At 39.5% G+C, this 14,593-nt stretch overlaps 1 protein-coding gene across 3 annotated transcripts in view; it reads right to left on the reverse strand.

Annotated features, from left to right (window-relative positions):
- Inpp5f (inositol polyphosphate-5-phosphatase F) overlaps nucleotides 1-14,593 on the reverse strand; it is an 86,472-nt gene that overhangs the window by 15,729 nt on the left and 56,150 nt on the right. For all 3 annotated transcript variants that reach the window (XM_090345745.1, XM_090345746.1, XM_090345747.1), the window contains 4 exons: nucleotides 11,364-11,488; nucleotides 5,418-5,495; nucleotides 3,970-4,090; nucleotides 3,303-3,431 (listed from right to left, as the gene is read on the reverse strand). In XM_090345745.1, coding sequence (XP_090201871.1) covers nucleotides 3,303-3,431; nucleotides 3,970-4,090; nucleotides 5,418-5,495; nucleotides 11,364-11,488 — 453 coding nt within the window. The remainder of the gene's footprint in view (nucleotides 1-3,302; nucleotides 3,432-3,969; nucleotides 4,091-5,417; nucleotides 5,496-11,363; nucleotides 11,489-14,593) is intronic.

Below are 14,593 nucleotides of genomic sequence, written 5' to 3' on the forward strand. Positions count from 1 at the left end.
TAAATACTTTACAGTGTAATTAAAATACCTACTAGTATTTTACTTTGACCTAGCATGTAAAAAAATAAACATGCTATTTGTAGCATCAAGCTTTTTGCATTCAAAAAGCAAATTTCTGAATGTGGATAGTTCTCTACAGTGTGTTATGAAAGGATTCAACCTATGTGGAGATGTGTAGGAATTCGTAGAAAGGAAGACCAAAGGTTTCCCTTGTTTACTATACATTACAGTCACCTTTACAGCAATCCAATGAAGATTTAAAATGTTTTGTGTCTTCTGTGTTTCACCATACAGGTGTCAAAGTAAATCCACAGAAGGGATACTGACTTAAAGTTAAGGTACAGAAGGTCTAGTCTCTTCCTTCTTCTATTCCAACCCAATTATTTCCATCCAGGCCAATACCAGCAGGCTTTGATCAAAACATGAGAAGCTAGAAAGAACATGCTTCCAGTTAGGCCATTTGCAGAAAATATTAGTGACAAAATGCGATTGCAGAAGAAAGAAGCATGAATATAGACCTCAAATAAGTTTAAGACCAAAAAAAAAAAAAAACAAGTAGGTCTCTCTCTCTCTAAACATCAGCTTGTACTAGACATCTAAAACTTGCTGCCCTTAATTTATTTTAAAAATTTTTATATACTTATCACTCATCCAAAATGACAGACTATTGAATGCTCATGATGGTAAACTTTGTTGTAAGAAATATCCTAAAATAAGCCATTAGCAAGCCGGGTGCCAGTGGCTCTCACCTATAATCCTAAGGACTTAGGAGGCTAAGATCTGAGGATCATGATTCAAAGCCAGACCAGACAGCAAAGTCTGTAAGACTCTATTCTCCAATTAATAACCAAAAAGCTGGAAGTAGAGCTATGGAGCTAGTCTTGAGCAAACAAACAAACAAAAACCCTCAGGGACAATACTCAGGCTTTGAGTTTAAGCCCCAAGACCAGCACATACATACATATTATTATCTTGGAGGAAAATCAAAATAAACCTTCCTAATGTACACTAAATCATTCTTTTTTCTTTTCTTTCTTTTTTTTTCTATTTTGGTTTTTTTTGCCAGTCATGGGCTTGAGCTCAGGGCCTGAGCACTGTCCTTGGACTTTCTCAAGGTTAGAGCTCTACCACTTAGCCTCAGCACCACTTCAGGCTTTTTTTTTTCTATGTATGTGGTACCGAGGAATCGAACCCGGGTCTTCATGCATGCTAGGCAAGCACTTTAACCACTAGGCCAAATTCCCAGCCCACTAAATCATTCTTAATACTGACATAGGGTACTACCTACAAAGGAAGAGTTTAGGTACCAGAAACTATCTTTCTGTATTTATCTATACTTAAAATTCTATGAAGACTAGGTATATAGGATATTCAAAATGGGGTTTTTTTGGTTTTTTTGGCCAGTCCTGGGCTTGAGCTCAGGGCCTGAGCACTGTCCTTGGACTTTCTCAAGGCTAGAGCTCTACCACTTGAGCCTCAGCACCACTTCTGGCTTTTTTTCTATATGTGGTACCGAGGAATCGAACCTGGGTCTTCATGCATGCTAGGCAAGCACTTGGGTTTTTTTTGTTTTTGTTTTTGTTTTTTGGTGCTGATTCTGAAACTTGAATCAGGCCTGAGTGCTGTTCCAGAAGTTTTCTGCTCAAGGCTAGTGCTCTACCACTTGAACCATAGCTCTACTTCTGGCTTTTTGGTGGCTGATTGGAGATGAGAGTCTCACAGAAGTTCCTCTCCAGGTTGGATCTGAATCATGACTGATCCTCAAATCTCAGCTTCCTGAGTAGTTAGTATTACAGGCAATTGGTGCCCAGAAAAATATTTCTATTTATTTATTTATTTTTAATTTTTGCCAGTCTTGGGGCTTGAACTCAGGGCCTGGAAACTGTCCTTGGGCTTTCTATATCTCTTGAGCCATAGTGCCACTTCCAGCTTTTTCTCAAGGCTTCATGCATGCTAGGCAAGCACTCTACCACTAGGCCACGCTCTCAGCCCCAAGATATATATAGATATATAGATATAGATTTTTTTTTCCAGTCCTAGGCTAGAGCTCAGGGCCTGAGCACTGTCATTGGACTTCCTCAAGGATAGAGCTCTACCACTTGAGCCTTAGCACAACTTCTGGCTTTTTTTCTATGTATATGGTACAGAGGAATTAAACCTGGGTCTTCATGCATGCTAGGCAAGCACTCTACCACTAGGCCAAACTCCTGGCCCGATTTTATTTTATTTTTTGTTTTTTTTGCCAGTCCTGGGCTTGAGCTCAGGGCCTGAGCACTGTCCTTGGACTTTCTCAAGGCTAGAGCTCTACCACTTGAGCCTCAGCACCACTTCCGGCTTTTTTCTATGGATGTGGTACCGAGGAATAGAACCTGGGTCTTTGTGCATGCTAGGCAAGCACTCTACCACTAGGCCAAACTCCAGGCCCCCCGATTTTATTTTTAACAACAAAAAGTAAACTTTTTTTTTAAGCATTTACTATGTGCCAATGAATGTGTTAAACCCCAAACTATAATCCTATGACAATCTATATAGTTCTATAATCCCATGACAATCTTTTGCAGCAGCCTACCTGCATTCCCACTAGACAAACAAGGCAGAACAATCAGTGACTTGTTCAACTTCACAAAGCTTCTAAGGAGGCGGGCAGAAGATTAAACCTCAGAGACAGAAAGAAAGGGAAAAAAAAAAAAAAGATTCTAGACTTCCAGACTCCTTTGAAAACTGGAAGACATGGCAACCTGGGCCTGACCTCTCAGGAAGAATGTAGACTGGCCTCCAGAGAAAATACACGTTCATCCTTGAGGATGACCATGAAGAGCCCGCTTTTCCCTCTGATGTAATGGTGGCCTATTTGGGTCATATAACCTGGCTCTTGTAAGAACTGCTTTAGCCAAACCCTGCTTTAGCCAAACAGGCAGCCAGGGGTCAACCACTTAGACTTGAAATCCATATAGTTTTTCTCAAAAATGAAAGTTGTTTTTTGGTTTTGGTTTTTTTGTTTGTTTATTTGGTGGTCATAGGGCTTGGAGTCTGGGTGCTGTTCCTGAGCTCTTCAGCTCAAGGCTACCAGCCTATCCCTTGAGCCACAGCCCCACTTCCAATTTTCTGGTGCTTAACTGGAGACAAGAGTCTTACATTCTTTAGTACCCAGGCTGGCTTTGAACCATGATCCTCAGATCTCAGCCTCCTGAGTAGCTAGGATTACAGGAATAAGCTACCACACTAGGCTGAAAGTCAGTTTTACGCCACAGTCTCACCTGTGTCACACAGAACAAACCATAATGCTTGCTGTACAGATTTACCTTCAGAGCAGCTGTCCCAGCATATTGTCTGCTTATAGAGTCACCATTGTTAGCCCACATTATCTGGTAGATCCGATTACATTTCATAGGTAGTGGCTGTTCTGGGGGCATCACACCTAATTTCTTTAGCTAAAATAAACACATACATACATTAATACATATGAACCAGGAACTGGCAAAAAAAAAAAAAGAAATCATGTTTTCAGACTTTTTCAAGGAAAGGGAGGAGAGGGGACAAGGTTTTGCTATATAGTCTAGGCTGGCTTCAAACTTGCAATCCAACTGCATAAGCCTCCTGAGTCCTAGTATTACTGATGTGCGTCCTAGGCTCAGGCTTCAACTTCTTCTAAATAAAGCTAAAAGACAGCTTTATGAATTACCACAACAAGCAAAACTTGAAAAATACTTCTACTATTTCCAGAGTTAAAAAAGTACAAATATGGGCTGGGAGGGTGGTCTAGTGGTAGAGTGCTTGCCTAGCATGCACAAAGACTGGGGTTCAATTCTTTGGTACCACATACATAGAAAAAGCTAGAAGTGGTGCTGTGACTCAGTGTTAGAGCTCTAGCCTTACAAGGCCAGTGCTTAGGCCCTGAGTTAACCCAGGACGAGAAGAAAAAGAAAAGTACAAATATGAATATTTAGAATCAAATGGACTCCCAATTACCTGCTGTTCCATAACCACTCGAGCAATGGCAGCTTGAACTACATTGGTGCGATCCAGGCAGTCCATGCAATTAACTCGAAAAATTCCTTCCTGTTTGCATATTACCCCAGCTGGATCAACCCTTTTCAAAAACAGTGTGAGATAATTTTATTCTTTGAAATATGTTAATCAAATTTTCAAAGAGTACATTCATTAAAGTACACTTATGACAAGGGCATCAATAGTGAGCAATTCACCTGGAATAACATTACATACCTGGCACTGCTGACACTACATTCATTTATACAGTAATTTATGCAGTGAAGGCATCATTAGCCCCATTTCAGAAAACAAAACAATACAAAACTAAAGTATAGCAGAGTGCCAATGGCTCACACCTATAGTCCTAGCTACTCAGGAGGCTGATAGCTGAGGGCCTAGACAGGAAAGTCTGGGAAACTCTTATTTTCAATTAACAACTAAAAAACCAGAGGTGGAACTGGGGTTCAAGTGGTAATATGCTAACCTTGGGCAAAATGAAGCTCAGGGACAGCAACCCAGGCCCTGAGTTCAAGCCCCAGGCTTGAACTGGCACAAAACAAAACAAAAACAAACAAAAAAATCAGAAAACAAAACAAAAAACTAACCCTAAGGAACAGAGTGATTTGCCTTAAATCACAACTAAAGGCAGAGAGGTTACATCCCCAGGCCGTGCTTTCCCAGACTCCTATAAACAAGGAAGCAGTTAAAACACTGTCTGGTCATCTTGTTCCTCCCTCTTTGACTCAAAGCAGAAATGCATCTAAACTATCTGAAACAGGCTATTCAGCTTTACCACCCAGTGGGAAGTCATGCAGCATCTCTGTCCCTCTAATTTCACTGGCCACCTGTGTCATCTTAAAATCGAATGTTCTCTTCTGTCCTTTAAGTCAATTTTTCTTCCTACATCTACCTCCTGTTGAGTGAGGATCATCTTCTTTCTGTATTAATTTTGAAGGACCTGAAATGCAGTATCCCTCAGCCCGTTCCCCATGTTATGGAAGATAAGAAGAGAAAATGTAGACCACAGAGCATGAAAAAAAACAATACGCCTGAGTTCTTAGAGTACCATTTCACTTCATTTTGCCTAATCAACTGATGCCGTTCCCTCTTCAAAACTAGCACTACCTAACAATCAATAGTACTCTCATCAAAATGACAGAAAATGGGAAGCAAAACAAAAAAGACATCCACGATGTTTTCTCAGCATGTTGCTATTATGTTAATGCTTGGCTATTCTAGACAAATTCATATGATTTCACAGACCAAAAATCACTTTAAAAACTGGGAGAGAGCAAAGGAAGGGATGATCTTGTCCAAAAAAGAATGTACCGTTTACCTGACTTATGTAACTGTAACCCCTTTGTACATCACCTTTATAATAACAATGTTTTTAATGAATCTCTTAAAATAACTCACAAAATACCTACCAACACCATTTCATGTCGAGAATAATGTCATAAATGGCATCTGTCAGAGTTTGAACATTCTCAAACTTCATTCCTCGGCTAAAATCCGTGCCAGAACAAAAGAAAGAAAAAGAAAATTATCTTTAATATTACAGTAGAACTTGTTTAAACTTAAGGTATTAAGAGGCTAGAAATATAGAACAGTTGTAGAACATCTGCCTGGCATGAAATAAGACCCAGAGAACAATCCTAGCTCTGTCTCTATTTCTCTCTCTGTCTCTGTGTATCTCTCCCTCCCCCCAACTCTCTCTCTCCTTCTTTCTCTCCATCTGCCATCAGTTGTGGGATTTGACCTCAGGGCCTAGGCAATGTCCCTGAGCTCTTTTGCTCAAGTCTAGTGCTCTACCACTTTGAGCCACAGTGCCATTTCCAGTTTTTGAGTGATTAACTGGAGATAAGCATCTCACAGGGACTTTTTGCCTAGGCTGGCTTTGAACCATGATCCTCTGATCTCAGCCTTCTGAAGAGCTAGGATTACAGGTATAAGCCATTGGTACCTGGCTGCCTTCAGCTTTCTTTCTCTTTTCCTTTCTTTCTTTCTTTTTTTTTTTTTTTTGGTCAGTGTGGGGCTTGAACTCTGGGCCTGGGCGCTGTCCCTGAGCTCTTCAGCTCAAGGCTACTGCCCTATCCCTTGAGCCACACAGCACCACTTCCAGGTTTCTGGTGGTTAATTGGAGATGGAGATGGAGATAAAAGTCTCATGGCTTTGAACCTCCATCTTCAGATTTCATCCTCCTGAGTAGCTAGGATTACAGGCATAAGCCACCGCGCCCAGTGAGAATTCAGCTTTCTTAAGATGACATATTTTGGAAAACTTGAGAATTGTTACTGTTAAGTACATGATGCTAATACCATTCTATATTAAACAGGCAATTCTACAACTGCTTATCACTGATCTACATTAACCTAGAAAGCATACTTAAGAATACACTGAAGTTGGAATGATGGCTCAAATCTATAATCCTAGCTGCTTGGGAGGTGTAGATCTAGATATAGTCTGAGGGCAGCACGGGCAATAAAAGTTTACACGCCACAATTTTAGTCAATGATAGGACATAGTGGCCATGTGTCTGTGCTCCCAGTAACACAGCGAAGTACAAACAAGAGGATCCTAGCCTAGGTGGGCCCCGAGCACAAAGACTCCATTTCAAAAGTAATCAATGTATGCCCAGGCACTGGAGGTCATATTTTTTTTTGTATTTCTGGGCCTTTATTAAGAAAGTTTCAACTTGTGCCAAACAGTCTACTGTATTTCCTATTCTTTCCTGCAATGTTTTCAGGATATTTGCTTTTAACCTCAAGGTCTTTGATCCTTTTGGAATTTACACAAATGCAGGGTGATATAGAATGATCCAAGTTTACTTTTCTGCAGGTATTTAACCAGTTCTGCCAGCACCTCTTGTTTAAAGGACTGTCTTTCTTCCAGTCGATTATTTTTTGGTGCCCTTTTCAAAGATTGGGTGGCCATAGGCCTACAGTTGTCTTCTGGGTCATATTTTTTTTTTTAAACCAGTCCTGGGGCTTGAACTCTGGACCTCGGCTCTGCCCCCAGGCTAGTACTCTACTACCTGACCCAAGTGCCACTTCTAGTTTTTGCTGATACCTAACTGGTAGCTCATACTTCTAATCAACTAGGGAGGCTAAGATCTGAGAATCAGTGTTTGAAACCTGCTGACAAACCCTTGATACTACTTTTTATATTTAATGAGGAAGAAAACAGAAAAGAAGTTGTGTCTCAAGTGGAAGGGTACTCGGCCACTAGCGACAATGTAGAGCAAAAGTTGAAGGCCCAGAGTGCCAGTGAGCACAAACATACACACATACATACAAACACACACAAGTAATTCATACAAAAAGGGGCTGGAGGTCTGACTCAAGTGGTATAGCACCTGCCTACCAAGTATAAGGCCCTAAATTCAAATTCTAGCATTGAAAAAACACAAACAAATACAATAAACCTCCCTGCACTATTCACAATAGCCAAGCGATGGAAACAACCCAGATGCCCCAATACAGATCAATGGATACAAAACATGTAGTACATATATACAGTGGAATTCTACATAACAAACAGACTTCGCTGAGAAGTGGATGAAACTAGAGAAAATCATGTTGAGTGAGATTAGCCAAGACCAAAGGAACAAAAGGCGCATGGTCTCCTTGATATGTGGATATTAGATACAAACAGTACAAGAGCGAGGACTCAGTATTCAGGTACTCAAGGTCATTGACATGAACTTGGAGATATAAATATAACTGTATAAATCTATGATGGGATATATATTCTATATACATACTGATATATAGATCAATATGTATCTATGACAAACTCTCAACTTAATTTTAATTTTGTTCTTAAACTTATGTGCCATTGATTGCAAATAGAGATTCCATTCTTGAATACTTGTTTTGTAAACTTGACATTTCAAATATGATGTAAAAAAATCAATGTTAAAATCTTTTAACAAAGAACCAACTTTTTGATTTATTAATTTTGTGTATAGTAGATCTTATTTCAGTCTCTGATATTTCTGATTTTATTTTTGTTATTTCTGTCCTTCTAGTTGTTTTAGAATTAACTTTTTCTTGCTCCTCTAGGTGCTTCAGTTTCTTTTTTAGGTTATTTACGTGCTCTTCTTCTGTCTTTTTAATATGGGCTCCTAGTGTGATAAATTTGCCCCTTAGAACTGCCTTTGCTGTGTCCCATAAATTCCTTTGTGATGTCTCTTGATTGTCATTACATTTAAGGAAGTTTTGAATTTCTTTTCTGATCTGATCTGTAACCCAGGAGTTATTCAGAAGTGTGTTGTTCAGCTTCCAAGTGATTGAATGTTTTTTGACTTTGACTGCATTGTTCAGAATTAGTCTAACTCCACTGTGGTCAGATGGAATGCATGGGATTATATCAGTCCTCTTGTATTTGCTTAAGTTCTTTGTATGAACTATTATATGATCTATTTTGGAGTGTGTTCCATGTGCTGCTGAGAAAAAAGTAAAAAGTTTCGACACTGGGTGGAAGACTCTGTGTATATCTGTTAAGCCCAACTGTGCTATGGTGTCATTTAAGTCGATGGAGTCTTTGCTTAACTTTTGTTGAGTTGACCTGTCATTTGTTGAGAGTGGTGTATTGAGGTCTCCCACTATGATTGTGTTTGAGTCTATCTTGTTCTATAATTCTAAGAGAGTTTGTTTGACAAATTTGGGTGCTCCCGTGTTGGGGGAGTAAATGTTTATAACTGTAATATTGTGGGTATGAACTGCACCCTATACTAACATATAGTGGCTGTCTGTATCTTTATGTATTGATTTTACTGAGAAGTTAATTTTGTCGGAGATTAAGATCATTACTCCTGTTTTTTTGCTGGAACTCATAGGCACAGACAAAAGATTCCTGAACAGAATCCCAGGGTCACAACAGATTGGAGAGAGACTCGATAAATGGGACTACCTAAAAATAAAAAGTTTCTGCACAAATAAAAGCATAGTCGCAAAAGTAGAGAGACAGCCAACCAACTGGAAAAAGATATTCACCAATAATACATCTGACAAGTGCTTAATATCCAGTATCTACAGGGAACTCAAGAAACTAATTCCCCCCAAACTCAACAAACCATTCACTAACTGGGCAAGGGAACTACAAAGAGACTTATCAGAAGGAGAGATTAAAATGGCAGAAAAGCATATGAGAAAATGTTCATCATCCATGGTCATAAAGGAAATGCGAATAAAAACAACCCTAAGATACCACCTTACCCCAACAAGAACAGCCAAGATTTTGAACTCAGACAATGACAGTTGCTTGCAGGGTTGTGGAGAAAAAGGAACCTTACTACACTGCTGATGGGATTGTAAGCAAGTTCAGCCACTCTGGAAAGCAGTGTGGAGGTTTCTTAAAGAACTGAAAATAGACCTTCCCTATGATCCTACCATACCACTTCTGGGCATCTACCCTGAACATCATAACCTAAGGTATGATAAGGACACCTGCTCAGCTATGTTTATCTCTGCCCTATTCACAATGGAAACAATCCAGATGCCCTACTGCAGATGAATAGATAGAGAAAATGTGATATATATATATATATATATATATATGTGCAATGGAATTCTACATAGCCAACAGACAAGATAAAACAATGGCATTTGCAGGGAAGTGGATGAATCTAGAGCAAATCATGTTGCGTGAGACAAGTCAAGACCAAAGGAACAAAAGGCGCCTGGTATCCTTAATATGTGGCTATTAGATTCAATAGAATAAGAGCGAGGACTCAATATTTGCATACCCAATGCTATGGACATGGTATTGGAAATATAAACACAACTACATAGACATAAAAACCTATGACTCGGGCCGGGAGTTTGGCCTAGTGGTTAAAGTGCTTGCCTAGCATACATGAAGACCCGGGTTCGATTCCTCGGTACCACATACACAGAAAAAAAAGCCGGAAGTGGTGCTGAGGCTCAAGTGGTAGAGCTCTGGCCTTGAGAAAGTCCAAGGACAGTGCTCAGGCCCTGAGCTCAAGCCCAGGACTGGCAAAAAAAAAAACCTATGACTCCGGGGGGAGGGAAATGGGGACCAAGACATGAGAAAGGGAATCAATGTATGTGAATTAATGATGTACCTCCTATCTGGCAAATACAATGTTACCCTTCTATTAATTACAATAAAAATATATGAAAAGAAAAAAACCTATGACTCTATAGATATGTTTTATTTCATAAATTAATATGTATCTACAATATACAAATCCTTAGCCTAAGTTTGATTATGTTCTAAAAACTAAGTGCCAGTGATTGTATATAGATTCCCTTCTTGAACACTTGTTAAACATGTCATTTGAAATATGATGTAAAACTCAATGTTAATAAATTCTTTAATAAAATCTTTTAACCAAAAAATACAATGAACAATATTACACATATTAGAAGTGTCATTTTCCATTAAATCTCCAATATGTAGTTAAATTAACCCAGGTTAAAGCCAAGATTATGAAAAAAAAAAAAGGATCCTCATTTCAGTATATACCCAGTTGAGAGAGTGCCATCAACATGATTCACCAAGGTTTTTTTTCAGAAGTAAACTCATCTCCAGGGACAAGAGTATTACAACATCATGAAAATGAGTCAGCGGGGGCCGGGAGTTTGGCCTAGTGGTTAAAGTGCTTGCCTAGCATGCATGAAGACCTGGGTTCGATTCCTCGATACCACATACATAGAAAAAAGCCAGAAGTGGTGCTGAGGCTCAAGTGGTAGAGCTCTAGCCTTGAGAAAGTCCAAGGACAGTGCTCAGGCCCTGAGCTCAAGCCCAAGACTGGCAAAAAAAAAAAAAGAAAATGAGTCAGCAGGATGATTTTTAGGCAGGAAAGCTTCATTACGTCTGCTAGGCTCAGACCCAAGAAGAACAGAAGCACTTTGTAAGTTATTCAACTAGTGTGATCAAAGCAAAAAAAAAAAAAAGAACTTGCAGTCTCCAAGTCATTTTGCAGCAGAAGAACTGTCAATATTTTGGTAACAACTTAATTCAAAAATTTAACCAAAATAAGGTCAATATGGGCCAGGAGTTTTGCCTAGTGGTAGAGTGCTTGCCTAGCATGCACGAAGACCTGGGTTCAATTCCTCGGTACCACATACATAGAAAAACCCAGAAGTAGTGCTGTGGCTAAAGCGGTAGAGTACTAGCCTTGAGGAAAGCCCAAGGATAGTGCTCAGGCTCTGAGTTCAAGCCCCAGGACTGGCTAAATAAATGAATAAAGTTCATATGAAAGCCCAAAGTAGGTAAACAATTCCCTTTGGAAAAAAAAGGAAAAGACATCTTTCTTCCCAGCAAAAGCTGGCATGTGAAGGCCCTATGCAGCATCTGCCACAAACATTGTAACTGATCAAAATCCCTATCAGATGGCACCTCACCAGTGCTCATGGAAGTCGAAGGAAACGTAAGTGAGGTGGGAGTTGTTAAAGAGCAGCACTTGCTTCAGGTATGCATCGCCAATAATTTTCTCTCTTCCTGCCTGGTCTACCAAGTTAATAATAACCTATGAGTCAAGAAAAAGAAAAAATAAGATGAATGTTAGAATCATAATGTCATTTTAATTATTTATCTATAATTATATTCAAATTATTATTATTATTATTATTATTTTTGCCAGTCCTGGGCTTGAGCTCAGGGCCTGAGCACTGTCCTTGGACTTTCTCAAGGCTAGCACTCTACCACTTGAGCCTCAGCACCATTTCCGGCTTTTGTCTATGTATGTGGTACCGAGGAATCGAACCCGGGTCTTCATGCATGCTAGGCAAGCACTTTAACCACTAGGCCAAACTCCCGGCCCCTATTCAAATCATTTTATAGCCATAATAATTAATCCACAAGCATCATTTTTTCCCATAAAAATGCATTTTTATTTACTACATATTTAGGGATTTGGGGATTATTTTATTTTCTTGTGCCAGTTCTGGGGCCTGAATTCAGGGCGTGGGTGCTATACTTGAGCTTTTGTGCCCAAGGTTAGTGCTTTACCACTTGAGTCACAGCTCTACTTTACTTTTGGCCTTGTGGCAGTTCTTCCGCTGACTTCCAACTGTGATCCTCAGATCTCAGCCGCCTGATTAGCCATGATTGCAGGTGAGAGCCACCAGCACCTAGCATAAATTAGGTTGTTGAGCACTACTTACACCAATAGTATAAATTGCTTATCCATACATTTGCAACAACCAATAAGAATACACAGTGAAAATATAGTCTTTTATAAGAGCAAATACTTTACCTAGAAATGTGCAAAACCTACAAACAGAAAGTTATTAAACTACTGAAATAAAAGAAAACCTGAATAAATGGAAGCACATAACATGCTGGTAAATGGTAAGATTCAAGATGTCGAGTCTCCCCAAATTAATCTACACACTCAACAATCCCAATCAAAATTCGACCAGGATCTTTTTATGGACTTGAAAAGTTAATTCTAAGGTTCATCTGGAAGAGTAAATATGTAGGAAAAATTTGGAAACTAATAATAAAGGGGGATTTGCCTCATTTCAAGTACAAAATATATTCTATAGAGCAACTAAAATTGTGGAACTAACTTAGAAAAAGAAGGCTGCCTCAACAAAACAGAATATCCCAGCAAAGACCTGTGTCTACTGACTCTAAGCAGATCAGTATGGACAAATATGGATGATTCTATCATCTCTGTTATGATAACTATATACATAAAGGAGGGACTCATATTAGCTCTTTGTGTCTCATTAATTGTCCACTAAAAAACTGATGCATTAATGGTCTAAATATAAAAAGCCAGAATAAAACTTGGAGTAATGTTTCCAAAACTGTTCATTGGATGTGACTTTCTAAATATAACATACAAGTGAGAAGGGATAAAAATAAAAAGATGGACAGATGCTATGACATTAAAATTTTAAACCTATATATCAATGACAAATTTCAAACCTATGTACCAATATAAACAAAGATTTAAAAAAAACTAGCCAGGAGAATATATCTGAAGCACAAAATCAGTAATAGGTAAAAAAAAAAATCCAATAAGGAAAAAAAAAGAAATTCACAAGAGAAAAAATATATAGCCAATAAACTTGGGGCTACAGCTTTAATAATAAAACGCAAATTTCAAAACAGAACATTAGTTTTCACCATATGAAGGTAAATTTAAATACTAACACAAGCAGCACTGGGGTCTATGGGGAAATGACTGGCACTCATTGCTTCTAGGGGTGGGGCTTTTTGGGACTAACAAAGCAGAAGGCATCAACTTTAATTAGACATACAATTTTTTTATCTAGCACACTCACTTAAAAAAATATGTTCTACAAAATACACAAATATCCAAAACACACATAAAAGATATTGTGGCCTTTTCTTTGTTGTTATTCTGAGACCAGGACTTGAACTCAGTGTCTGATGCCTTTGCTCAATGGCTGGCACTCTAACACCTGAGCCATGCCTCAAACCCTATACAGGCTTTTTTTCCCCTGGCCAGTTCTTGGCTTGAGGTCAGGGCCTGAGCATTGTCTTGGGACTTTCTCAAGGCTACAGCTTGATCACTTGAGCCACAGCACCACTCTGGCTTTTTCTATGAATGTGGTACCAAAGAATCCAACCTGGGTCTTTTCATGCATGCTAGGCAAGCACTCTACTACTAGGCAAAATTCCTGGCCATATAGCCTTTTTTGGGGAGGGGAGGGTCAGTCCTGGGGCTTGAGCACTGTCCTTTGAGCTACTTGTGCTCAAGGCTAGCACCCTACCACTTGAGCCACAATGCCACTTCAGCTTTTTCATAGTAGTTTGTTGGAGATAAAGCAACTCATGGCTGGCTTCAAACCTCAATCATCAGTTCTCAGTCTCCTGAGTAGCTAGGATTCAGGAGTGAGCTGAACCTTTTAAAGCAGCAAAAATAACTAGTATATTCTAAAGGTCCATCAGTGAAGAAAAGGTTAATAGCCATGAGATCTTCAATGGTGTACCTCACTTTTAACTTAAGCTTTATAAACATGCATTTAGCAAGGTAGATTTTTTTGTTTGCTTTGCTATCAATAAGAAACGGTGCCAGACTCAGTGGTTCACCCTCGTAATCCTAGCTACTCAGAAGGCTGAGGTCTGAGGCTTGCAATTCAAAGCCAGCCCGAGCACTAAAGACCATGAGATTCTTATCTCCAATTAACTACTAAAAAACCGGAAGTGGGGCTGTGGCTCAAGGGGTAGGGTGGTAGCCTTGAACTGAAGAATTTAGGGACAGTGCCCGGGCCCAACCCTGCAACCAACCAAAAAAAGAAAACAAAGAAATGGTTGCTCAAAGCTCAGAGCAAGTCTGGAAGTAGCAGTGTCAAAATAGCTAAATTCAGTGACTACACAGGCCACTAAGGACATGTGCTCTTTCCACCTTTTTTACCCTACCAACAAGGTGGTGAAGCCTCCTGCTAGTTCATTCACAGGCTTGAGTTAGCTGCAGCAGCTCCACATCAAATTCGGACACAACCACTACAGGGAGGCTGCCAGTTCCGGTATCTTCCTTATGATAGCAGTGTCCCCGGTGACATCTCCACATCATACCTCATTGACCAAATAGCCAATGAGTACACAGAGGCCCACATCTAAACCAGTCACTGGCAAAAGCAAGGGTACCACCTTA

This window comes from Megascapheus bottae, chromosome 15 (genome assembly GCF_031878675.1).
Source record: "Megascapheus bottae isolate mThoBot1 chromosome 15, mThoBot2.hap1, whole genome shotgun sequence".
Classification (NCBI taxonomy): Eukaryota; Metazoa; Chordata; class Mammalia; order Rodentia; family Geomyidae; genus Megascapheus; species Megascapheus bottae.